This window comes from Rattus rattus, chromosome 8 (assembly GCF_011064425.1).
Source record: "Rattus rattus isolate New Zealand chromosome 8, Rrattus_CSIRO_v1, whole genome shotgun sequence".
Lineage (NCBI taxonomy): Eukaryota > Metazoa > Chordata > Mammalia > Rodentia > Muridae > Rattus > Rattus rattus.
The window spans coordinates 87,921,346-87,945,822 of NC_046161.1; the positions used below are offsets into that span (position 1 = coordinate 87,921,346).

Below are 24,477 nucleotides of genomic sequence, written 5' to 3' on the forward strand. Positions count from 1 at the left end.
TAATGCCAAGTGTGGCCCCCAAGACCTAGAATCTACATGTAGGCCCAATTACCCTGCCCCCAAATTATTTCTGATTGATGAATAAAGATGCCAATGGTTACTGCTGGGCAGAAGAGACCTAGGTGGGGTTTAGGTTTCCTGGGGTAGGGGGTTGGTTGGAGTGGAAAGAGAATCACAAAAAGAAGAAGGTGGAGGACAGGTAGAAGCCACCATGGGTTAGATGAGTCATGAAAATGTGGCCCTGAGGGCTGGCCAATTAGAGTTAAGAGCAGCCCAGGTGAAATATAGTAATAACTCAGGGTTATGGATAGGAAAGTAGATTCTAATAACACAGAGGGTCGATATCTGCCCAGCTCTTGGGTCATTTAAGGCTTATTGTAAATATAAAGGTTGTGTGTGTCAAAATTTTATCCAGGAACCAAATGGTTAAAGGTGGGGTAGGAACCCTAGACTGGGATTAAAAATCTCTACAACATTACATTTTCAAATGTATTTATTTGAGATAGGGTCTCACCATTTAGCTCTGGCTGGCTGGGAGCTCACTCTGCAGATGAGACTGGTCTCCAACTCACTGAGATCCTCCAGCCTCTGCCTCCTGAATGTTGCTGGCATTATGCTGGGTAAACGTATTTATGTAGAAACGAGTATTTTTAACGTATTCACACTTTGTACCTGCACAGGGTTGTCGTGTGTTGCTGGGCACTTCGGCTGCCTCATTTTCCAAAAGAAAGTCTGAAACAGAAACTGGTAAAGGAAAATGGGTTTCTTTATAGTTTGGTCAAGCCGGGGAGAGAGCAATTGCTGGTTTCTCTCTGCCCATTCTGTACCAGTGCTACGGTTCTGAAGGCGCCCGGAAGCAGAAGTCAGGAAATGTGAAGAATGTGACTCGGGGTCCTGTAAAGGCTACCTGTGAGGCAATCTCCTCCACTAGCACCCAGCCTGGGCCTCCTAGGTCAGTTTTAATTGTTTTTCTTCTTGCCAGGGCGGCAGGGGGCGGGGAGTTGTGGTTGAGAATATTGTCTCAGCGCACAGCCCTCGCTGGCCCACAACTCACAGAAGAGCAGGCTGGCTTTGGACTTGCAGGAATCGTCCTGCTTCCGGTTCTCCAGTGTTGAGATTACAGGAGTGTGCTAGCGTGACCAGCTTGGTTTCTGTTTTGTCTTGTTTTTGGGTGTTTTTAAACCAGAACATTCCTTGTCACCCATTTTACTTCTGCTGCTAAGACCACAGAGGTTCTGCATTGTTTTGTTTTGTTTTCTTTTCTTTTCCTTTTCAGACAGGGTCTCCTGTAGCCCCAGGATGGTGGTGAACTCCCTCGATAGCTGGGGTTGGCTTTAAACTTCCTCCATCTCCCAACTGCTGCGATCGCAGACCTGTATCACCACACTGGGTTTGATTTTAACTCTTTAGGGCCTATCGTTTTAGATCCTGTTTCAACAGCCCTTAGCCCCATGACACCATCACAACCAACCACTTTCTTCATTTTCCCACGCGTCGATCTTGCAGATGCCTTTTCCTCTCTGCTTCTTAGCCTTCAGTCAGGTTGGCGGCCAGCATAAGGAGCCCCTGCCACTCTGACACCCTTAGACGCATCACAGTTGGAAGTTCCTGAGAAAAATGGGCACAGTAACATCCCCAGTGCTAGGCCAGTGTGGATAAGGGGTCTCCAGCAGCAATGGCTTCCTGGGTCATGGGTTACCAGTGATGCTTTGGCCTCCTCCTGGTCACTTAGTGGCAGCAGAGACAAAATGAAACCCTCAGTTTAGAGACCGATTTGTGTGACAGAATAGACGCTAAGTCACCTTGATGAATTTTAGAACCCAAAAGGTGTCTCCCCGTGGAAATAGGTGTAACCCATTCGGAAAAACAGCATCTGTATTCAGTTTTTTACCTGTGAAATAGTGAACAGAAAGTCATGCATTAAGAAAGTAATAAAGGCTGGACATGGTGAACCCTACCTTTAATTCTAGAACTTAAGAGGCAGAGGCAGGCAATTTCCGTGAGCTTGAGTTGAAGTCAGTCTGTTCTGTAGTGAGTTCTGACCCAGCCAGCACTATATAGTGAGACCTTGTCTCAAAAACAAATAAATAATAAATAAATTTAAAAAACAATCAAGGGGTTGGGGATTTAGCTCAGTGGTTAGAGCGCTTGCCTAGGAAGCGCAAGGCCCTGGGTTCGGTCCCCAGCTCCGGAAAAAAAAGAACCAAAAAAAAAAAAAAACAAAAAAAACAAAAAAACAAAAAAAACAAAAAAAACAATCAAGACTGAAGACACACTTTCTTCAATTGTGACAGGGTCACATGTAGCCAAGGTAGCCTTGGCTTTGAATTCCTGATTCTTCTGCCTCCATATCCCAAAGACTTCAATTACAGGTGTGCACCAACACATCAGATAAAACAATTATTTCTGTGTCTTTTCTTCCTGGTATGTGGAGAGTTTTATGGCTAACTTGCTAAACTTTTATGACTAAAAGTAACAGTCTACTGGACAGATGGCAATAATATAGAGAAAATGTCTTGGATTACTTTTGGGGATTGTGTCTTAGACTTTAATAGTTGTCAACACCATTCTTTTTTTTTTTTTTTTTTTTTTTTTTTTTTTTTCAGGGCTGGGGACCGAACCCCGGGCCTTGTGCTTTCTAGGCAAGCCGCTCCACCCCTGAGCTAAATCCTCAACCCCGTCAACACCATTCTTTATCCCCCAGAAAACACTGTATCATAAGAGGACCAAGACCTTTGAGAGATGATCAAGGTAGCACTTCTGAATATGTCTGGTTTGGTTTATTCATTCATCTATCTCTGGGTACATATTCATGTGGGCCCCTGTGTTCTCGTGTATGCATGTATGTGAAGGCCAGAGGTCAGCTTAGTTGTAATTCCCCAGGATCTACCTTGATGATTTTTTAAAAAGTTCTGTTGCTGTAAAATTAAAAAAAGAATTCTGTCTTTTACCCCGCACTAGGTCCGGCACCATAGTGCCCCAAGATATCTGGTAGATACCTTCATCTCAGTCAGCAAAGCCTCTCACACGCTTTGTTCCACACCATATCATACTGCCGATGGCTTCTCTCTGAGCCTGGTGACAATCTCTCTACCCATCCAGTTACCAAGGCGGGCTGTCACCATTCCAGACATACAACATGTCTCCAACCACCACAAACTCTCTTGAATTCAATTAAATCACCACATGAAAGAACACACAACACAATAACCTCTGATCCAATTGATAAGATAAAATCGCCCACCTAGACATACAAAGCCCTGTACACATCCATCCCTTAAGAATAACAACCTGTAAATGTGCAGAGAGGAATCTTAACATCTACCCATGTTCTCCTCGCTGCCTCTCTCCTCCTTGTTCCAGTCTCCTGTCCTCTAAAACTTTTCTCCAGCCCATCCTTCTCGTCTATCTTGTACCTGCCTTCACCTATATAATGACATCATCCTACAAAGTTCCTTTTTTAAAAAAAAAGATTTATTTATCTATTATATATAAGTACACCGTAGCTGTCCTCAGACACACCAGAAGAGGGAATCAGATCTCATTACAGATGGTTGTGAGCCACCATATGGTTGCTGGGAATTTGAACTCAGGGCCTCTGGAAGAGCAGTCAGTGCTCTTAACCACTGAGCCATCTCTCCAACCCTTCTTTAAAGTTCTTTGAGATTTCATCCAATACATCTTGATCCTATCCATTAATTCCTTCCCCCAACTCCTTTCAGATCCATTTTCCTTCTCTACCCACTTATGAAATCCCATTTCTGCTGCCTCTATACTCTTGAGTGTGGGGCCATCTACTGCAACATGGTCCACTTACCAGGGGCCACGCCCTTAAAGAAAATTGGCTTTCCCCCTCCCAGTGGCCATCAATAGCCGAAAGCTCTTTAGCTCGAATTTCCTGTCTACCTCCTTTCTCCATGCTAGGATTTTGTCTGGTTTGAGCTTGCACAGTCTTGGGCATGCTGTCACAGCTATTGTAAGTTAATACGTGTGGCTTCCCTTCTGTACCTGGAAAACCGTTTCCTTGTAGTCATCCCCTGCCTCTGACTCCTGCAATTCTTCTGCCTCCTTTCCTACAATAATCCCCAAGCCTTTGGAAGGGATGGTGTGATACAGAGGTCTCAGTTAGAGGGGAGCATCCCACAGTCGAGAGATCCCACCCTTGGCCAGTGGTGTTGTCCCTGTGTTAATCATGATCCACTGCATTAAGATGCTTTTCAGATGAGATCTGAGAGGTAATTTACCTGCAGGTACAATGAGTTATTGGGATTTAGTTTAGTAGTACACTCCTTTAGCACAAAATAGTAGTAGGTCCCGCCCTAGGGCTTAAGACCCACCTAGTCACAGTTTCTTGGCCCCAGGAATGGTGGTGTCAGGTATGGGTTTCATCTTGTTGGGTGGGCTTTAAATCCAATCAGAAAGTGGTTAGTCACTCCCAGACGCACGAGTGGGTAGGTCTCGCCATTATGGTAGCTGGAAAGATTCACAGCTGAGGGACAGGGATGACCGCTTTGTCTTCCCATAGGGATGATGCCTCCAGGCCAGTACCAGTCCAAGTTCTAATGCCTGTGGTGTCCTTATAGGGGCATTGTTGGCCCATTATAGAGTTAGCCCATTTAAACTCTTTATATATGTGTATGAATATATTTTAGGAAACTTCTAGTAGGTTTTTTAATATGACTTTTCCAAAAGGCCTTTGTTGCATGTAGTTTTACACTACAACCTTTAGCTCTGGGAAGTGACAGAGTTACCAGCCCCAACTCAGCTTCCCTTGAATCCTGGGACAAAAGACACATACACAGTTGGTTCCTTTTCAACTTGGCTAAGGACAAGATTTCTGGGTGCTACAATCTCCTGCCTGGAAAAGTGTATCCTTACCAACTTCTTACCTCTGACTCTCCCACCTGTCCTAAACTTCAGTAGCTAGTCCAATCTAGCCCCTGCCAAACATCCCTGACCTCACATGGCTGCTGTGTTGTTCTCTCTCCAAAGCACGGCAGAAACTCTCCCTCTCCTTTCTTGCATCTGCCTATTCCTCCAGGGACCTGGAAGTCCCTCCTGTCCCTTCTGTCCAGCAATTCCACCCTCCAAAACCCTACCCTTGCTATCTTCAGTGACAGATCAAGAACCAATTGAGGAACAGGACCTTAGCATCAGAACCACTCCCTACAGGCCTTTGGTGTTAGTTATCCCTCCTTATATTTTCTCCTCTACGATCTCCTCCCATTCCCCAATCCCTCCCCACTTCTTGAGATGGAGAACCACACTGGCATCAGGCCAATCTCCATGCCCAGGGAGCCCTAGGGAACTCTGGATTATAAGTGACACCACTTTCTCTGTGTAGTCCTGGCTGTTCTAGAACTTGCTCTTTAGACCAGGCTGGCCTCAAACTCACAGAGATCCTTCTGCTTTTGCCTCCTGACTGCTGGGATTAAAGGCGTGCACCGCCACCACCATCCCAGCTCTGTCTGGTTTTAAAACAATGAGCCTTTCTCAGTTATTTGGACTTTTGAGGCTCAGTCTGCGGTTTCCCGTGTGCATGAGGATTGTGTGGTTTTGTTACTTGAAGAAAGTGCCCCTGATAGTCTTAACGCTGTGGGAGGAAGGTCAGAATTGAGTGTCCTGGTGGTATATGAGAATATTCTTTAGTAACTCAGCAAAAAACAATTAAGAAAGAAAAGGACAGCTCAGAGTGAAATGCACAGCTGTAATCCTAGCACAAGGGAGACAAGGGAGCTGTGAGACAGAGAGAGAGAGAGAGAGAGAGAGAGAGAGAGAGAGAGAGAGAGAGAGAGAGGTGATATTCATTTTAATGTGTTTAATTAGTGCTATTGATTTTTAAAAAATATTTATTTATTATATATAAGTACACTGTAGCTGTCTTCAGATACACCAGAAGAGGGCATCAGATCCCATTACAGATGGTTGTGAGCCACAGTGTGGTTGCTGGGATTTGAACTCAGGACCTCTGGAAGAGCAGTCAGTACTCTTAACCACTAAGCCATCTCTCCAGCCCAGTACTATTGATTTTAATTGTGTTTAATTAGTGTTTTTTATTGGGGCGCTTCTATTACTGCAGAGTACACAGAATCCTATTATCAATACTCTTAGCACTTGTCATGAGACATTATGGAACATACATTGCCCCAAGTATCTTTATGAGGAATAACTACCTTTTCTAGATCTGGGCCCATGAAAAAAAAATACATATGGAGTATCTCTTTAAAATGACCAGAGGTATCGCTTCTCGGCCTTTTGGCTAAGATCAAGTGTAAAATGACCAGAGGTCTGAAACACACAGCCATAAGTTGTAAGAGCAAATGATTTCCAGCTTTGCATAAGATACAGCTACAAAAATAATAATACTTTACAGCAATTCAAAACCAAAATTGTGAGCAACACTTTCCTACGGTGCCGGCTAATGTTGGTTTAGGCCCAATAGATGCGATTACTTAGAGGACATCAAATGCAGACAAGCAGCTGCATCTGTGACATTCATTCCTTCGTGGGCTTGACCACTGACACCTGCCCTGCTTTCGGTTTTCCCACCTGACTGCTGGTACCAGGTTTGGATTTCTACTCCTGGCATTTAGAGTCTCTGACTCTTTGCTCTCTCTCTCTCTCTCTCTCTCTCTCTCTCTCTCTCTCTCTCTCTCTCTCTCTCTCTCCAACTGTTGACTATTTTTGTTTTAGTTTTTGAGACAGTTTCACATTGTATACCAGATTGGCCTGAACTCTCTAGATAGCCCAGATTGGCTTTGAACTTGTGGCAACTCTCTTGCCTCAGCTTTCTCCACTGTTATTAGGATGACAGTATGAGCCACCATGTACAACCTGTTTGGGTCAGAAATAGTTGTGTTTTAAAAATACATAAAGAAGGTGTTGGAGATTTAGCTCAGTGGTAGAGCGATTGCCTAGCAAGCACAAGGCCCTGGGTTTGGTCCCCAGCTCTGAAAAAAAAAAAGAAAAAGAAAAAAAATACATAAAGAAGAAAACAAACAAAACAACAACAACATCATCGACAACAACAAAGGCATGGTAGCTCATGCCCGTAATCTCAAGGGGACAGAAGGATTGCCAGAGGTTCAGGCCCAGTCTGCCAGTCTGATATTCAGAGTGAGACCCAGCCTCAAAACTAACTAAATAGTTTACACACATAATCCCCGTATAGGGGAGAATATTTACTCACTGGATGGTAGTAACAGGGCCGATATTTTGGTGCACAGCAGTCTGGGATTTTAAATGCATGTGTACACGTTTTAATTTTTGTATCAAAAGTCGTCTTCTACCTATTACTTATAACTAGCTTATTTTGTAACTGTGCCATTAAATATTTGCCCCATTAAAAGGGAAAGTTCAGGGCTGGAGAGATGGCTCTGTGGTTAAGAGCACTGACTGCTCCTCCTAGAGGTCCTGAGTTTAATTCCCAGCAACCACATGGTGGCTCACAACCATCTTTAATTGGATCTGAGGCCCTCTTCTGGTGTCTGAAGACAGCTACAGTGTACTCATATACATAAATAAATTTTTTTTTAAAGTTCAATTTTATGCAGTGGAGAATGAGCATTTGTAAAACATCATCTCCCAGGAGGCAGCACAGACACCTAAGAGCAGAGATGAGGTTCCTGGCCGATCCCAGCAGGGAAGAGGAGTTGAAACTGGAGGTAGTTTTCACTAATCTTTGAGAGATGATGTTGTCTTACTGCTTGCCTCTTGAAATAGCCATCATCCATTTGACTATAGTTTGGGGGAGCGGGGAGATGGCCTAGACCCTAGACTCCGGGATCGAAGGCACCATCAATTTCCACTGAGGCCCATGCTTCATCTAGCGCCCCCTGATGGCTGCTACCCAACTGTGCAGATGTTGAAGAATTTACCTTTTTCTTCTTTTTACGGGTCGTATTGGATTTCTTGCTAAGTTTCCAAATAGATCTGAAGGTGTCGGAAGAGATCCGGGGAGTGACTGTAACTTTTAGGGGTGGCAGTTTACCTGAGCAGAGAGAACAAGCAAGAATGAGCAGAACGGTTAACACTGTATAGGGCGTGCTCAGTTTTAGGGGCTCGGATGGCCCGAAGTCCGCCATTAGAGTTGGCTCCAGCCGAAGCCGTACTCATCTGCAATCCTTGGACTCCAGAGGCTGAGGCAGGATTGGTTACAGCCTTGGTTACATCCAAACATATATAACCAGCTAAAGGTCACCCTGATCTACAGAGATCCAGTCTCAAAAAAAAAAAAAAACAAAAACAAAGCCACAACCAGAGGAAGAAGAGGAGAAGATGAGGGAGAGAGAAGGGTGTGAGTGAACCAAACTCGTTTGTTACCCATGTAAGTAAGTCTGATTTCGTGAAAGGAATTGTTGACTTGCGAATAAACGGTAGGAACGGAGAAAACACTGGAAGAACATTATTTTTTATAATTGGAGGATATTTCCATTGTTTTTAAAGGTTTAAAACGATGCCTTTAGGGCTAAAGGCCAAGTGAGTCATCCTGTGAAAGCTAAGCGGCTAACCCTTTTTTGAAGACTCTTCCCTGTGTTTGAACTAACAACCTAATTAAAGCACTCCGTCAGAAACAGCCCATAATGGTTCCAGCTCATGACTTAAGTGCATTAAGGCTACTCACGATGCACCCTCGGACTAAGTCTCAAAAATGCTGATTTCCAGAGTCGTAGATTGCTTTTTAATGCTGTTTAAATGAGTACTTGCGTTTCCAGGTGGGCACGCCATAATTAGCCTCTCATTTATGTAAATTGAGCCATTTACTAAGCGCGTAAGACATTTTCCATTCCGGAGAGGTGCTGAGCGAAAATTCATTTCCCGTCAAGTCACCAGAGGCTATCTGTCCTTACGCTCCCTGCAGTAATGTAGCAGAGATTCCCTGCAGCCCAATAATGGGTTTTTACTGCCAGGTAGAATGGGGGGGGGGTGGCTATGGCACCAGGAAAATCAAAGTGTTCATTGCACTTAAAGTTAGGTTTAACAGAATAGTCCTGCTGAACCCCGTCCCAGCTCTAATGGAACAAGAAGTGGGTGTTCTCTTCCTCTAAAAGGATAAAAAGGATAATTGAAAAAAAATCGTAGAGTCATTTAATTGGTCGTTAAAGATGCATGGTTTTAGTTTGAAGTGGAGTAACACGGCAGACCACAGTCGCCCTGAGGTTCTCTTTTACAACACTGCCATGGAAGGAAAAATGCGACCTCTGACCGTTTTACTGAAGAAATGACTGAGAGAGGATGCTGCTGCTGTGAATTCTCCCCCACTCAACCCCACCCAGAGCAGAGTCCTCCTCCCTCTCAACACTGTGTTTCATTTTAAAATCTGTACATGTCTTGCATCGAGCTGCACTGAAAATGACATTCCTTGTTCTTCCCTGTAAAAGCAGCAAGATCAGCTGTCACCAGTTCTGGCCATGCATGCTAAAGGAGAGCTAGGCATGGTCACCATTAATTGACCTCACTTCTCTCCTTTTCAAAGGGTTACATGGCTACCAGACACTCGAGGTCGCCTTGGCAGCTAGAGCCAGACCTCTCCTCTCCTCTCTTCAGTGACTTAGAAGTACATTGTGATCCTTGTTCATGTTCTCCCTCCTCTTCCTCCTCCCCTTCCCTCCTTCCCCTCCTCCTCCTTCCCCTCCCTCTTCCCCTCCTTCTTCTCCCCTTCCTCCTCTTCTTCCTCCTCCCCCTCCTTTCCCCCTCCTCCTTCTCCCTCCTCCTTCTCCCCTCCTCCTCCCCTCTCCTCCTCCTCTTCCCCCTCCTCCTCCCCTCCTCCTTCTCCCTCTCCTCCTCCTCTTCCCTCTCTCCCTCTCCCCCTCCCCCTCTCCCTCTCTTTCCTCTCCCTCTCTCCTCCCTCTCCCTCTCCTCTCCCTCCCTTCCTCCCCTCCCCTCCTCTTCCCACTCCCTCTCTCTTTCTCTCCATTAGATAGCCCAGGATGACCCCGGACTTGAAAGACTCCAGCCTCAGCTCTCCAGTGCCAGGCTCAACTGTGGTCTTAGGATGCTTGCTACTTTTGTTTCACAGTTGATGTCTGTACTTTAGGTTGGGCTGAGAGGAGGCTAGAGAACAGGAGAAAACTTTCTTGGAGAATAAGAAAGCAAATAAAAAAAACCCCAAAAGTAATAGAGAAAAATTCATTAAAACAAAACAACAACAATAACAAAAAACCCAAAACCCTGTCAGGCCGGCGGGCATGCTGTAAGCCCCGGCTACGTCAGAGGCTGAGAGTAGATTACCTAGACACTGCCTAGAACAATCATTACTCAGATGATGATCCAAGGGGACGCACAGCATTGCAAACGTTCTTGCATGTTGGCACAAAGGTGGTTAGCCTGTGACAATTGCACGGGTAAGACTTGTCATTCAAACACCAACAGACAAAAACACTGGGACACTTGTGACTAATTCAGGGCCTGGGGACGAGGGGTGAACGTCACCTGACTTCCTGGCCCTCAGTGCTTCCAGGATGCCCACTGCAGCCGTTTCTCCCAGGACATTGTTTCCAAGGTCCAGTTCCCTTAAGTGAGTTGAGTATTTGATGAGGCTGCACAGAGAAAAGGACAAAACAAAATGGCTTTGAGCCCTGCACGGCCCCTGGTCCCTCAAAGGCAACCCAATTTCAGACTATTACCTTGATTTCGGGGCTCTTCCACCCTAACCACACCTTTCCCAAGTTGATGAACGACCTCACTTGGTCTGGTTAAACTGTGGGTTCAGTAGAGATGGAGAGGGGATACCCGAGGTTATCAAAATGAACATGATAAGGAAACCCCATCTTCTAGAAGTTTCTGAGAATTATAGTTCCATGTTTCTGCCTTGGAGGCCAGGGTGGGTAGCTTTCTAACCAAACACAAGTGTGATCTGAGCCAGCGTCCCTTCCTCCTCGGGTGGCATTGATTCAGTTATGATGTAAATCCCAACTTTTGGGGTGCAAGGGGTAGGAGTGTGGTATTGTAACCCTTTCCTTCTGCATTGCCTCAGCTGCATCCTTTCATATGAGGCTCCTGGTGAGGTTTCCGTGGGGGCCCACGTGCCAAGATCAAGAGTGGCAAGTGAGAGCTGAGGAGCCACCCAGAATTGCTAGAAGGCTGTGACCAGCCGCATGGGGTGACCCCAGCACTTCCGTTTCAGACAGCGAACATACGGATCCAAGGCTCTCGCCGCTCCCTACCCTGTTAAAGTTCGAGTGAGCTCCAGCAATTGCTCTCCCCCCCTTCCTGTCCCATCTATGCTGTTATCTGCCAAATGCAGCATCACTATCCAAGGGCCAGCTTCCGTCAGGCTTTTAGCTTTCTTCCTGATTCCTGCAAGGAAAAAAAAAATCAGAATACCGGTATTACTTTTAGATGATGAACTAAACCGATATAATAAAGTTTGCACATGGTGGGTTTGTGAATTGGTTGATTTTGCAACAGAATCATGAGATCGAATATATTTGATTTTTGGAAGTCCTGGTTTTACGTTTGATTCCCTTTTATCTGCTTTCCCCTCCCTTTCATTCTTCACAACCAGAGACTCCAAATTACATGATGCACAGTTCCCTCTCAGAGTCAGATAGTCACCACTAATCTAACTGAGGAGGAAGGTTGATGTCCCTAGACATTTCTTGGTGAATGAATGATCCACAGACCCTGGGGAGTCAATAGTTTTTATCGAAAAGGGATTTTGCTCTTTGTAAAAAGTTGTCTTAGTTTTTTTGAGCTTCGGCTTCTACAAAACATCAGAAGGAGAAAGGATCCCCTGTCACACTGACTTACGGCTGTGTCGCTGAGGTCGGGAGTCTTGAATCTGGTTTCACCCTCATCAGTATGGTGAGAGTTTCCAAAGTTCATTGTCAGGGCCACGGAGTGGCATTGCTCACAGAGGTACAGAAAACAGCACCAGCATAAGTCAGGCTCACCCACTCGGCCAGGAGGAACAGGGGATCTGAATCACTGGTCTCCAAGTCGCCCAGTCCTCCCTGAGGCTTCCACATGTTCCCAGTATGTGAGCTGCTTTCTGACAGAGCTGCCCTGAAGGGGTAACGGCTTGAAGTAAAGCCAGGGAAGAAAGTGTGGAACCTGAGAGAACATGTCTGTCCATTGTGATGTAAAGGCAATCGGAAGGATCTTATTAAAAAATCTTTTATTTGATTTTATTTTGTATGCAACTGGGTATGTTGCTTGCATGCATGTCTGTGCCTACGGAGGCCAGAAGAGGGTGTCAGGTCCATTGAAACTGGAGATTCAAACGGGTGTGAGCCTTCGTGTGGATACCGGGAATCAAACATAGGTCTTCTAGAAGGGCAGCCATCTCTCCAGCCCCATCATGTTAAGGGATCTTCAAGGGTGATTAAGTAATCGGCTCCCCATGCTGGCCTGAGAGTTTAACCTCGGGGCTAGGCAAGTTCCCCTCGTATCTGAACGCATCATTCAGCAGACATTTCTGAGTTCCTCTCATGCGCCAACTCTGGCGTAGGTGCTGGGATGCTACAGGAAGGGATGCTGACACAGCATGGCGGCAGAGATGAGTAACATCCGGTATGTAAGTAAAATTGCTGGCACCCAAGCCTGAGCATGCAGCCCTGGGAGGAAAACTGAGGTTTCCAGGTAAGAGTGAGAAATTTGGGAATTTTAGGGTTGTTGTTGTGGTGGTAATGGTGGTGGTGGTGGTGGTGATGATGATGGTGGTGGTGGTGGTGGTGTGAGTGGTGGTGGTGGTGGTGGTGGTGGTGGTGGTAGTGGTGATGGTGGTGATGATGATGATGGTGGTGGTGGTGGTGATGATGATGATGGTGGTGGTGGTGGTGATGATGGATGATGTTGGTGGTGGTGGTGGTGGTGATGATGGTGATGGTGGTGGTGGTGGTGGTGATGATGATGGTGGTGGTGGTGGTGGTGGTAGTATGCCACAAGAGGTAAAGACACCTGCCACCAAGCCTGATACTCAGAATCCACATGGTAGAAGGAGAGACCTAATTCCCATAACTTGTTCTTTGACCTTCACATGGATATAGGTCTCCTGTGTGTGTGTGTGTGTGTGTGTGTGTGTGTGTGTATGTGTGTGTGTGTGTATGCATAAACACAAGAAATAAATGTAAACAATTTTTAAAAATTTAACATTGGGTGTTTCTGGTTTGCTACCTGCAAAAAATAAAAGTTAGAAAGTATGCTTTTTAAAATAGGATTTGAGGGCTGGAGGGATGGCTCAGAGGTTAAGAGCACTGGCTGCTCTTCCAGAGGGCCTGAGTTCCAGAGGTTCTGAGTTCAATTCCCAGCAACCACATGGTGGCTCATAACCATCTATATTGAGATCTGGTACCCTCTTCTGGCCTGCAGGCATGTAGGCAGAATGCCGTGTACATAATAAATCTCAAACAAAAAAGGATTTGGGGGCTCAAGAGATGGCTCAGAGGTTAGGAGCACTTGTTTTTGCTGAGGACAAGGTTCAATTCCCAGCACGTGGAGGATTCCAACCATTGGCTACTCCAGTTTCAGGAGATTGAATGCTATATTCTAGCCTACTTAGGCATGTATGTAGTATACATGCATATAGACGAGACACATAAAAACAAATAAATTTATTTAAGGTGGTGGTGGCTTACACCTTTAATCCCACTACTCGGGAAGTAGAGGCAGGTAGACCTCTGTAAATTTGAGGCCAACCTGACCTACAAAGCTAGGTCCAGGACATCCAAGGCTAAGCAAGAAATCCTGTCTGGAAAATAAAAAACCAACCAACCAGTCAACCATCCAAACAAACAAACAAGCAAACCAAACAAAAGACAAAGCAGAATGTGAAGGGCTGGAGTGATGGCTCAATTTGCAGAGCTTTCGATGTGCAAGCAAGAAGACCCGAGTTTGGTCCCTGTAGAAAGCTGGGCATGGTCCATGTGGCTGTAACCTCAAAGCTGTGAGTGGCAGAGCACAGGAGGATTCCTGGGGCTTGCTGGCTGCGGGCTTTGCTCCAGGTTCAGCGGGAGACTCTGTTGCAAGGGAACTAGGCAGACAGCAGCAGAATGGGGCATCCAGTGTTCTACTCTGACCCCAGAGTCTCAGAATTCTTACATCCAGCGTGTGCACGCGTGTACACTCAAGGTCTAATTGGTTTCATTGGCTATAAATCCAATGTGCTGGATTGCTAGATGAAAGGGATTCTACACGAGATTATAGATGAAAACTGGCCCGCCTGTTATTTTTTATTTGGAATAAATAACATCTAAAATTTGTCATGGCCCTGATGGCAGGTACCAGTTGTCAAGAATAACAGCATCAGAATAGCAGAACATATGTAATGTGTCACATGGTCAGTACATGATTGGTCATGAATGGATGAATGAATGAATGCCTCCCAGACTGTCAAATACAATCAAATCATTGAAACACTTGCCATTCACTGTTAGACTGCAATGTCTTGATCCCACTAATGAACATGAATGGAACATGAATGGGATATGATTTTTCATTCATAAATTTTTTTTCACAAACCTAAATGCCATTGCAAGTTGAGTCTCTGCCCTGACGATGTGGATACCGATCGGTCGCTCTCTCCTTTCACCCACTTTCTGCACACCAGAAAGTAGCACTGGGTAGAACCTGGGCCAACAGGACCAGGATGAGGGCAGATGGCCACATTCCTACACAGATGCTCAGCTTCACAAGGAGAGCCACTGTCAGCTCCTCAGCACCCCTGACTCATCAGCTTGGTGTCCTGGGTGCCTGTGGAGAGGAGCCCTCTGGGCCAGCGATTGGCTGGGGACAGCTAGCATACCCGTGGGAAAATTTTCTCAACTGCTCCAAAAGCAGCTTCCGGGAAGATAAGGAAAACATCATCTCTGCCCACAAGGAGTGGGGCAGATTGGAATGCAGACCGGAAGTCAGCTGCCGCTCAGGTCAGCTCTCCTGCTCTGGGGCTTTAACCAAAGCAACGCGGAGTTCTTCTCTCGGGGAGGAAAACAAATTCCTTGGAATACCGGTGAGGACGCGCTCAGCCCCTGGTTATACTCGACCTGCCCCGGCTGTTCTCACGCTAATCTATTTTTACTCAGACTTGTTTTTACTACTTTAAAACTAAGCAAGGTGCGTGGGGAGGAGATGGCTCAGCAGTTAAGTGCACGAGCTGTTCCTCCAGAGGACCTGGGTTTGGTTTTTCAGCACTCAGACAGGACACAAATGTCTGTAATTCCAATTCCAGGGGATCCAATCTTCTTTTCTGGCTTCTGTGGACAGCAGGCATGCGAATAGGGCACAGACAAAATACTCATACACACACACAAATAAAATAAATAATCGGGTTCATTATCAGTGACTGAATGTTCTTCTCTGTCACAGAAAATCTGACTCTACCATAGCCGTGCCCTGTGATGCTCGAGAGGTGGGGTGGTCCGGGGAAATGAATGGAACCCCGGGTTTCAAACCTCTCTTTAAAATGTCCTGTGGCTCCCACGAAGTACCTTAGCACCCCCAAACTTCGTTGTAAAGAGAGGCCATGCTCCTGAGTCTCCCTGCGTCACTGTTAGGTTGGCTGGGAGCCCTTTCAATGACCATCTGTCGAGGACCGTAGTACATAGTGGTGCTCCAAACACTCAAAACCATCATGGCGTCGCGTTGCCGTCAGAATGTGAACTGCTCAGAGGCTCCTGTGTTTGAACCCATGGCTCGCCATCTGGAGGTGCTGCTTGGGAGCTTATGGAAACTCTGGGGTGAAGAGCCTCGCTGGCAGGCAGATGTCACTAGAAGGCAGCCTCGAGAGCTATTCCCACTTCTACTTCCTGGCCTGGCTCCTGGGTGTGGAGCTCTGCCGCACACTCCTGCTGCTGCGTCCTTTCCACGGTGATGGCCTGTGACCTCTCTGACCTCCTGAGCCAAAATACACCTTCCCTCCATTAACTGCTTCCACCAGGTGCTTGGTCATACCAGTGACACTGCCCAGCTTGACGGCTGCCAGTTCTGATGATTAGGTCGGTGGCCTCTTCAGCTCCACCCTCCCCCCCTTGTCCCCCATGCCACGCTTCCTAGTGTTGACCGCATGGCTTGATCATCTCCTGAACTGTTTTTCATGGGGGCTGCTGCTTACAACGGCCTCTTTCTAGCTGCAACACCTCTGGTTCCTTCCCCGAGTGCTCTCAGTGGGCCAGATCCCAAAGGTCCAGTGTAAATGTTCACAGACCCAGCATCCATCCTCCCAGACTCCCTCCCCATCTGGTCTCCTCTGGGTGCGGCAGGACAGGTGGTATCACACATTGTGCAGTTATCTGTAGACCCCGGGGCCTGCTGGGAGCTATTCCTTTTGGTAGATTTTTTTTTTTTTTTTTAAAAACGTGTTTAAATGTAACCTCGTCCCAGTTACAATGAACACAGGCAATTTCCTGTGCGCCACCTGGGTTTTTTGAAAGTGAACAGAAACTCTATCGCCTTGGTGTTGGGACTCCAGAAGGCACAGTGTGGTGAGAATTGGCCGATTCACACCCAGGGGTGTGCGCCCCCCCACCCCCAGAGGTTTCCATCCATGATCAGCTGTCCCCCCAGGATAGAGCCACGAGTGCAGCGATTTCAGGATTGTAACCGTCAACTTCCTGTTTTTGAACTCATGCAACCTTTGAAGATTACATCTTGGCTCTTGAACTGGGCCCCTGCATTCCTTAATGCCTCTGTTCACTGGTGTGGCTATGATATAAACAGTAATGCTTTATTTGGAAAACTGAACCTGACACTTGGGACGCTTGATGCTGCTGTAGTCCAGCTCTGGTCTTACTCAGGATCCTGGAAGGACCACTTTAGGATCGGGCGTTATCTCCGTTTTAAGTCACAGACTGACGTTTCTCATCCTAAATTCTCCAGAATTAAAACGGCCCTGGGGACTGCTGCGCTGTGTGGCTTCAGCAGGGAAAAGATAGGCCCAGATAACAAAACACTCCTTGGTCTCCACTGGGTCTTTTGGGGATGGGGGGTGTGGTCTTGAGGTGATAAGGCGGGACTAGCACAGCTCCAGAGAACAACGTTATCAGCAGGTGGCTATTCCTGGTAGCCATTGGTGACCGCTGTCTTCACCATTCTCTGCTGCTGTTTGTGGCGAGGCTGTGGCAAAGCCGGGTGTCACGTGCTTAAAGGCTGACGGACCTCTAAACTCTTGTCCTCTTGTGACCCGCAGAGCCTGGGTCTCAGAGCTAGATCCACTGATGCTGGCCGCGCCTGAGCAGTGCAGGGGAATGGGCCTGGCCCTCTTGTTCTGAGGCTCCCAGGCCACAGAAGAGGGGCCGAGGAGCCCAACTCTGCTCTCTCGTCTTCTTCACTGAGCAAAACAAGCCAAGGGAGGCAGTCAATGTTTTCAAGTCTAAAGAAGGGGTTCGCAGTGATTTCTCAGGACCAGCAGCCTCGGCTTTACTGGGGACCTCGACAGAAATGAAGACGGCAGCATTTTCTCAGGATCCCGCGGGATGGCGCCCAAGCTCTCAGGGAGCCTTGGATGACCGGCAGGTGGACCGTGGAACAGCACTGTGGGTTCAGCGGCTGCGCCATTGCAGAGTGGCTGGGACAGGCCTGTCTACAACTGCAGGCAGCCACACGGAATCCTGTGCTCCTCCATCAAGCTGTAGATGGCTGTCCAATGTCAGTCTGTCACATTTTTTGTGGTTAATGTTGGGCTAATGTTCTTAGGACTCCAAATGAGAGAAGCATGGGGGGAGGGGCTAGGCTTCTGAGAGGAGTTTGGCCTCAGAAGATATTGTGGAGAGATGGCTTTCCAAGCAGCGGTCCAAAACCCTTCTGTCCACAAAGGGGTGCGCATGAAAATATTTTGGCTGTTTCCAATTAGGACCAGATGGAAACCATCTGGCCTCCTTGCCCAGGAGAGTGGCCCACGTAAGCTCATCTCAGCCCCTTACTTTGAAACAGTCCTACCAAAGGCCAGATTCTCTCCCCCAGCCTCCTTTGATGGCGAAAGCATTTGTTCAATGGGGTATGGTCACTATGTAGGCCTGGCTAGCATACCACTCAGTATGTAAACCAGACTGGCTTTGTGCTTATATAGCCCTATCTGCCCTTGCCATCATGCCCTGCTTTTGCTATCTCAGAAACTACAAACATATATATATATATATGTGTGTGTGTGTGTGTGTGTGTGTGTGTATGTATATATGTGTGTATGTATATATATGTGTGTGTATGTATATATGTGTGAAAACTGTTTCCCTTGAGTTCAGGCTTGAGGGGACTAATAGCTTTAACTGTCTGTTGGGTCAAATCCAAGCTTTTGGCCTGGCTTGTCCCTTAATGTGGTCCACACCTCCAGGAGGGCCAGCCTCCCGCCTCCTCTTGTCTTTGCCAAGCTTGTGGGCTCCTGGTTGGTACAGGCTGCTCCTACTTAAGTCCTTCCTCATCCAGGTCCTTTCTTCTTCCACCCCAGGTCAGCTTGCTCACCGGCAGCTGTCTCCAGTCTCACCTCCGGAGCAGAATGCCCTTCCCGAGAACACACCAAAGGCCACTTCTGCAGACTTGGAAACACTGACTGCCTTCTACACTAGCACTACCCAATGGGAACCTGTGCCCAAGGCAGACAGACCCCACACCGAGGCCTGCTATGCCTTCTTGCTTTACGGTCTCCTCTTTTCCTCCTTCTCCGCCTCCTCTCCCAGCGTCCCATGTAGCTCAGGTTTGCCTCCAATTTTGCTTCGTGGGTAAGGATAACTTTGAACTCCTTATCTTCCTCCTGCTGTCTCCCATGCAGTTGGCTGAGGGGCATGCCCCCTGCTTCACATTTTCATGCAGATTTTGGACCACAAGAGTTTGTAATTTTTTAATGTAGTTTTTGTGAGAGAAAATTCAAGGGCATTTAAAAAAAAAAAAAAAAAAAAAAAGACCACACAAGAACAGATTAAAATTGAAGAAGAAAGAGCCCAAGGGCATTAGGTTCCACTCAAACAGCTGGTTGTCTTCCTCACAAACACAAAATTACAAACTAGGGAATGCTCAAAGCACAGCACGGACTCAGGTTGTCCTGAGAGGAGCGTCCCAAAGGCTGTGTTCATGACGTATCCAGCAGAACTTCTGCACTGAGTGCTTAGAACTTGAGTGGGTTAGCGTTGGGAGAGGAGCATGTAAGGCCAGGCCCGCCCTTTGCAGAGTGGGACGCTGAGAGCCAGGCAGGGGTATGGCTGCCAGGAGCAGGATAGGGGATGCTCCGTAGTCCTTGGAAGGCTGCTGAGGTAGTCAAGCCGCTCAGAGTTAACTCTCTCCCTCTCCCTCTCTCTCTCTTCTCCTCCTCCTCGTCTTTCTTTCTGCTCCTCCTCATCTCTCTCCTGAGTTAGGATTTCTTAAAGCCTCTTCATGGTCACCCTGCTTCTAACTCTTAGTAACCCCAATTCTGAGGCCTCGCTGGCAGCCCCTGGAAGAATGGTTCCAAACCTCACTTTTCTGGAATGCCAAAAGCGCCCATGATGGATCTCTCTGGCATACACAGTGGAACTGTTCCTGGGTGGTTTGTGTAAGGTCACAAGATATTGAATCTTCCTTTTCTCCATTTGATTTTAAGCCTTTGTTTGGGATAATTATGCACTAGAGACACACAGGGAGTGAGTTGAGCGTGAAGGGGGAGGAATCGTAGACACCACAACCAAAATACCTCCTTTTCCACTTTTCTTCTGTGAGGTCTTTTTCGCTGTTAAAGTTTTGGAAGATTTCACAATCTGACTGGAAGTTGGGCTTGCTCCCTGGCACACTGGTTAAAAAAAAAAAAAGGTGCAGGGTGAGGGTCAAGCAATGGGTTTTGGCACACTTTTGTATTGGTGATCAGTTCCCTTCATTTTATGAACACTTTGGGCAAGGGTATTTCCCTTGGGAGGGAATTAGCTGAACACTGACAGAATCTCCTCAGTTCTATGGTTTGTATTTCTCTGCTGTAAGACTAGAGGTTAACTTGCCACCAAGCAGGGCCAAGCAGGGCTCCCAGAGTCGTCCTGCAGCGGCTGTTGGCTCCCTTAGGCCGCAGCTGCTTCCTCTAACCATGGCTCCATGTTCCTGGGGCTACCAAGAACAAGATGGAGGGACACACTTTGCTGGCACACAGTAAAACTAGGTAAGGAGTCCGGAAGTGGTGGTGGACGTCTTTCATCCCAGCACTTGGGAGGCAGAGGCAGGTGGATTTCTGAGTTCAAGGCCAGCCTGGTTTACAGAGTGAGTTCCAGGACAGCAACACAGAGAAACCCTGCCTCAAAAAACCAAAAAAGCCAACCAAACCAAACAAACAAACAAAAAACTCCAACGCCTCCCCAGAAACCAAAACCCAACCACAACCACCACTACCACCACCATCTATGGTGATATGGATGGTATCAATCTTGGGACTAGGGAGATGGCTCAGTCCGTGGAGTGCTTGCCTAGCATGCATGAGGCCTTGGTGAAATCCCCAGCACCATCTGCACACAGAACCACTCTAGAGCCGTGCCAGGTCCTTCTCTGTTCTCTGTACCCAGCATGCAATTGGAGTGCCACAATGCAGAATCCAACCCTCCTGCTCCATTCCCACTCGAACCCCAGTCCCACGTGGGAGCATGGCCCTTGCTTAGGATGACAGAATGTCTCTGCCCTTGCTTGCCTGCCACCCAGTGTTTGTCCCACTCTTCCCTGTTTGTTCTGAGCTCCAGGTGCCTTCACCTTCTGTCTCTGTGGTGCACACAGGGCCTGCTGCTCCTGGTACAAAGGCTCTAGGCCTTGGCCGTTCTCTCTGCCTCTTTCCCCAAGAGGGCCTTTCTCCAGGGAGTGAGGCAGAGGAGGACAGGGGAAGAGACCTGAATGCCCTCCTCTGGCCACTGCATGGGCAGACACAAGCATGCATAAGCACATACTCACATACTTGGAACACACGCCATGCACTTACCCCGACGCTCAAAGGCAGCAGCAAGCCCTCAGGTCTCTGTTTAAAGTCCTACCCCACCTTTCTTCTTAGACTCCACACTCCTTTTCCTGTTTTGCATCAATTACTTAAAAAAGTTGTCTGTTTGTTTTTGTCTCTCTGTCCCTCTGTCTGTATCTCTCTGTCTGTCTGTCTCTATGTGTATGTGTGTACACATGCATGTGTATATACACGTGTGTGTGTGTGTGTGTGTGTGTGTGTGCAGATGCTCTGAGCTTTGTGTACACACATCAAGGCAGAAGTCAGTACTGGCTATCTTATTTCTTGAGAAAGGGTTTCCCACTGAACTTGTGTCTTGCAGTCTCAGCTAGACTGGCTGGCCAGAAAGCCCTGGGCTCCAAGCTGCCTCACCTCCACCACCGTGGGGTTATTTATTATTATTATTTTTTTTGGTTCTTTTTTCGGAGCTGGGGACCGAACCCAGGGCCTTGCGCTTCCTAGGCAAGCGCTCTACCACTGAGCTAAATCCCCAACCCCCACCATGGGGTTATTATAACTGCGGGGTTATAGTGTACCGGCTTCTATATGAGTGTTAAACTCAGGTTCTTGTATCTACATTCAGAGCAAGAGCTTTACTCCCTGAGCCATGTCCCCAGCTCCCAGTTGTCTCTTTCTATCAAAATACAGAATGTTATATAGAAATATAGAATATATAGAATATATTTATTTCATCTTTTAGAAGTTGACACCGTCTATAGGCATGCATATAGTGGACAAGCATATAGTGTTCTCAGACTCCCCCTTCAAGGGGAGAGTGCTTTGTTTTTGTTTTTTATTTGTTTATTTATTACATATCTATTATTTAGGTAGGTAGTGCATGTATGTGTACAGGTATGCACACATTAAAGCCAGAGGAAAACTTTTAGGAGGTGGTTCTCTCCTCCCACCATGTGGGTCTTGGGAATTGACCTGGGGTCATTAGACTTGGAAACAAATGCTTCTCCCCAACCCCCTTGGAAGAATTTAACTCGTGCACCAATGCATCCTTAGCATCTAGGAGTCCTGTGGACATATTGGGGCTTGCACGTGCACATATGTGAACAAGCGAAGGAGGAAAGGTGCATGGTTATTAAGATTGTGTTTGCATGCTGTAACACCGAAGAGAACAGCTTGTCGATGGCTGAGTCTTCTGGAGACCAGCAACAGTCTCTGTGTTGGAGCCTGACAGGAAATAACCTTACTGGGGCCTGGGAGTAAGTAGCTCACAGAATGGAAGAGGACTAAGCCCTGAGGCCTCGTGGAGAAGTAATCCCTGAACAGTCTTGCTGGGCTGGGGAGCACTTGGTTAGCATGTTCCCAGCTCTGGGTTCCAGCCTCAGCATTCGCATGTGCATGTACACACACACACACACACACACACACACACTCACACACACTCACACACACACACACACACACACACACACACACACACACACACACACACACACACACACACACACACACACACACACACACCCACACACACAAACACACACTCACACACACACACACACACACACACCACCAACACACACACACACCCCCCCACACACACACTCACACACACTCAAACACACACACTCAAACACACACTCACACATACACACACTCTCTCACACACACACACACACATTCGTGATTGCCTATGTGAATTCTGAAAGCTTATTACACTGTCAGGTACATTTTAAAGTTAATTTTTAATTTTTGTTAGAATTTTAAGATTTTCCAAAGGTAGACATTTCTTGTATATGGTAACTATTTGAGGAAAAAATGTTATCGGTTATTCCACTCCTTTCAGTGGATCAAGTCCAAACTCCAAACACCCACTTGCTTCCCTGGATCGTTGATGCAACCCACTGCAAACACTAGCTGCCATCAAGCTCCTGTCACCAAGCTCTTGCTTTAATCCTCCTCTCCCACCACTGAGATTAAAATCTAAGGTTTCACAGATGCTAGGCTAGCTCTAACTGACAAACACACACACACACACACACACACACACACACACACACACACACACACACACACGGTCACACACTACCCAGGTTACACTCAAACTCTCTATGAATCCCTAACCCTCCTGTCTTCTCTCCTGAGTGCTGGGATGACAGGCATGCTCCACCTCACCCAGCTTATGTGGTGCTGAGGCCTGAACCCAGGACTGTGTGCATACTGGTGAGCAAGCACCCTGCTAGCTGAACTACATCCCCAGGCCTGGCTGACTTTGATCTTCTACCCTCTAGAACTGTGAGAAATTGTTTTTTTGTTCAGTCAGCAAGCCTTTGGTGTTTTGTTATGGCTGCCTGAGAAAACTAAGGCAGAACAGGGTGGGGCTAAAAGGATGGGGAGGGACTAAAAGAATGGGGAGGGGCTAAAAGAATGGGGAGGGGCTAAAAGAACAGGGAGGGGCTAAAATGAACAGGTTGAGCTGGATAAGGAGCAAGGTTAAAGAGTTCCGGCCTTGGGGCAGGAGGGGAGCCTAGAAAGGCGCTCTAGTTTGTGCATGACTCTGTCTCACAAAACTGAAGGGTAGGGGTTGGGGATTTAGCTCAGTGGTAGAGCGTTTGCCTAGCAAGCGCAAGGCCCTGGGTTCGGTCCCCAGCTCCAAAAAATAGAAAAGAAAAAACAAAACAAAACAAAACTGAAGGGTATAGAGGCAACAGTGTGTGTTGGGGAGGAGGAGGATAACTGGAAGAGATACAAACTTGCTACTTTATTGTTGCCTGACTGCTTTGGGAGCCGGAAGTCTGAAATGGATTCTACAACTAACTGTCAAGACATCTTGAAGTTAGAGTCCTTTGAAGGTTCTGGGGAAATGTTTGTTTTATTTCATTTGTTTTTTATTGTGTTTCCCGGAGACTAGAGGAACCTATAGTACTTTTGTCTCTGTTGCCATTATTGAGTTTCCCCCTCTTTCCCACCCTCTGCCTGCCCTTTCGAAAGGTCCTTGTGATTATCCATGACCCACCAGGCTAGTCTGGAAGAACATCTCCATCTTAGGTTCCTGACCTGACATCTATCATATGAGCATTTTCACAGGTTCTGAAGGTCACCTTTGGAGCCCGTTATTCTACCTCCCACACACTCTGGAAGTAGGCCTCCATCGAGTGCCATGAAGGCCACCTAGTTACAAAGTACAGTCCTTCTTCAGGAACCCAACAGGGGCTGTCTGGAAGTGGTGCCCAGTGTTCACCTTGGGGAAGCTGAGGGGGGTTTCCAGCGTGTGGTGATGCCAAGGTAGGCTGGTCCTTCCTCTGCATCTCTGCGTATTCTGCTATCGGTCTGAGGAGAGCCAGTGTTCCAGAACACTGCAAGTAATTTCCATCCAGGTGCAGCTCACTGGGGAAGAGGGCAGAAAACATTGTTCATCGGCCATCAGGCCCACTACAACGTAATCTGGCAGAACATAACCGGTCATAAGTGATATAACGTAACACAGTCAATAGATGATGACAGTAAACACACGCTAGGCCATGTCACAAAATGTTAGCTGTGCATTTCAACGGACACCCTTGGTTCTCAAAGTTCACTAAAGGTTTTTCCTCTAAGGGCAAGAAAAACCAATCAGGGCATTAAGTAAAGTGCCCGTCAAGAAAGCATTAGGACCTATATTT

At 47.1% G+C, this 24,477-nt stretch overlaps 1 protein-coding gene across 1 annotated transcript in view; it reads right to left on the reverse strand.

The window, feature by feature from the left end:
• Window positions 1–7,772: 7,772 nt before the first annotated feature.
• The window catches only part of LOC116908247, a 35,669-nt gene continuing 18,964 nt past the window's right edge, over window positions 7,773–24,477 (reverse strand). The window contains exons 6-10 of the mRNA XM_032911503.1: window positions 24,057–24,202; window positions 19,592–19,687; window positions 11,166–11,298; window positions 10,432–10,538; window positions 7,773–7,990 (exon numbers count right to left, since the gene is read on the reverse strand). Of these exons, the coding sequence (XP_032767394.1) occupies window positions 7,773–7,990; window positions 10,432–10,538; window positions 11,166–11,298; window positions 19,592–19,687; window positions 24,057–24,202 (700 nt within the window). The remainder of the gene's footprint in view (window positions 7,991–10,431; window positions 10,539–11,165; window positions 11,299–19,591; window positions 19,688–24,056; window positions 24,203–24,477) is intronic.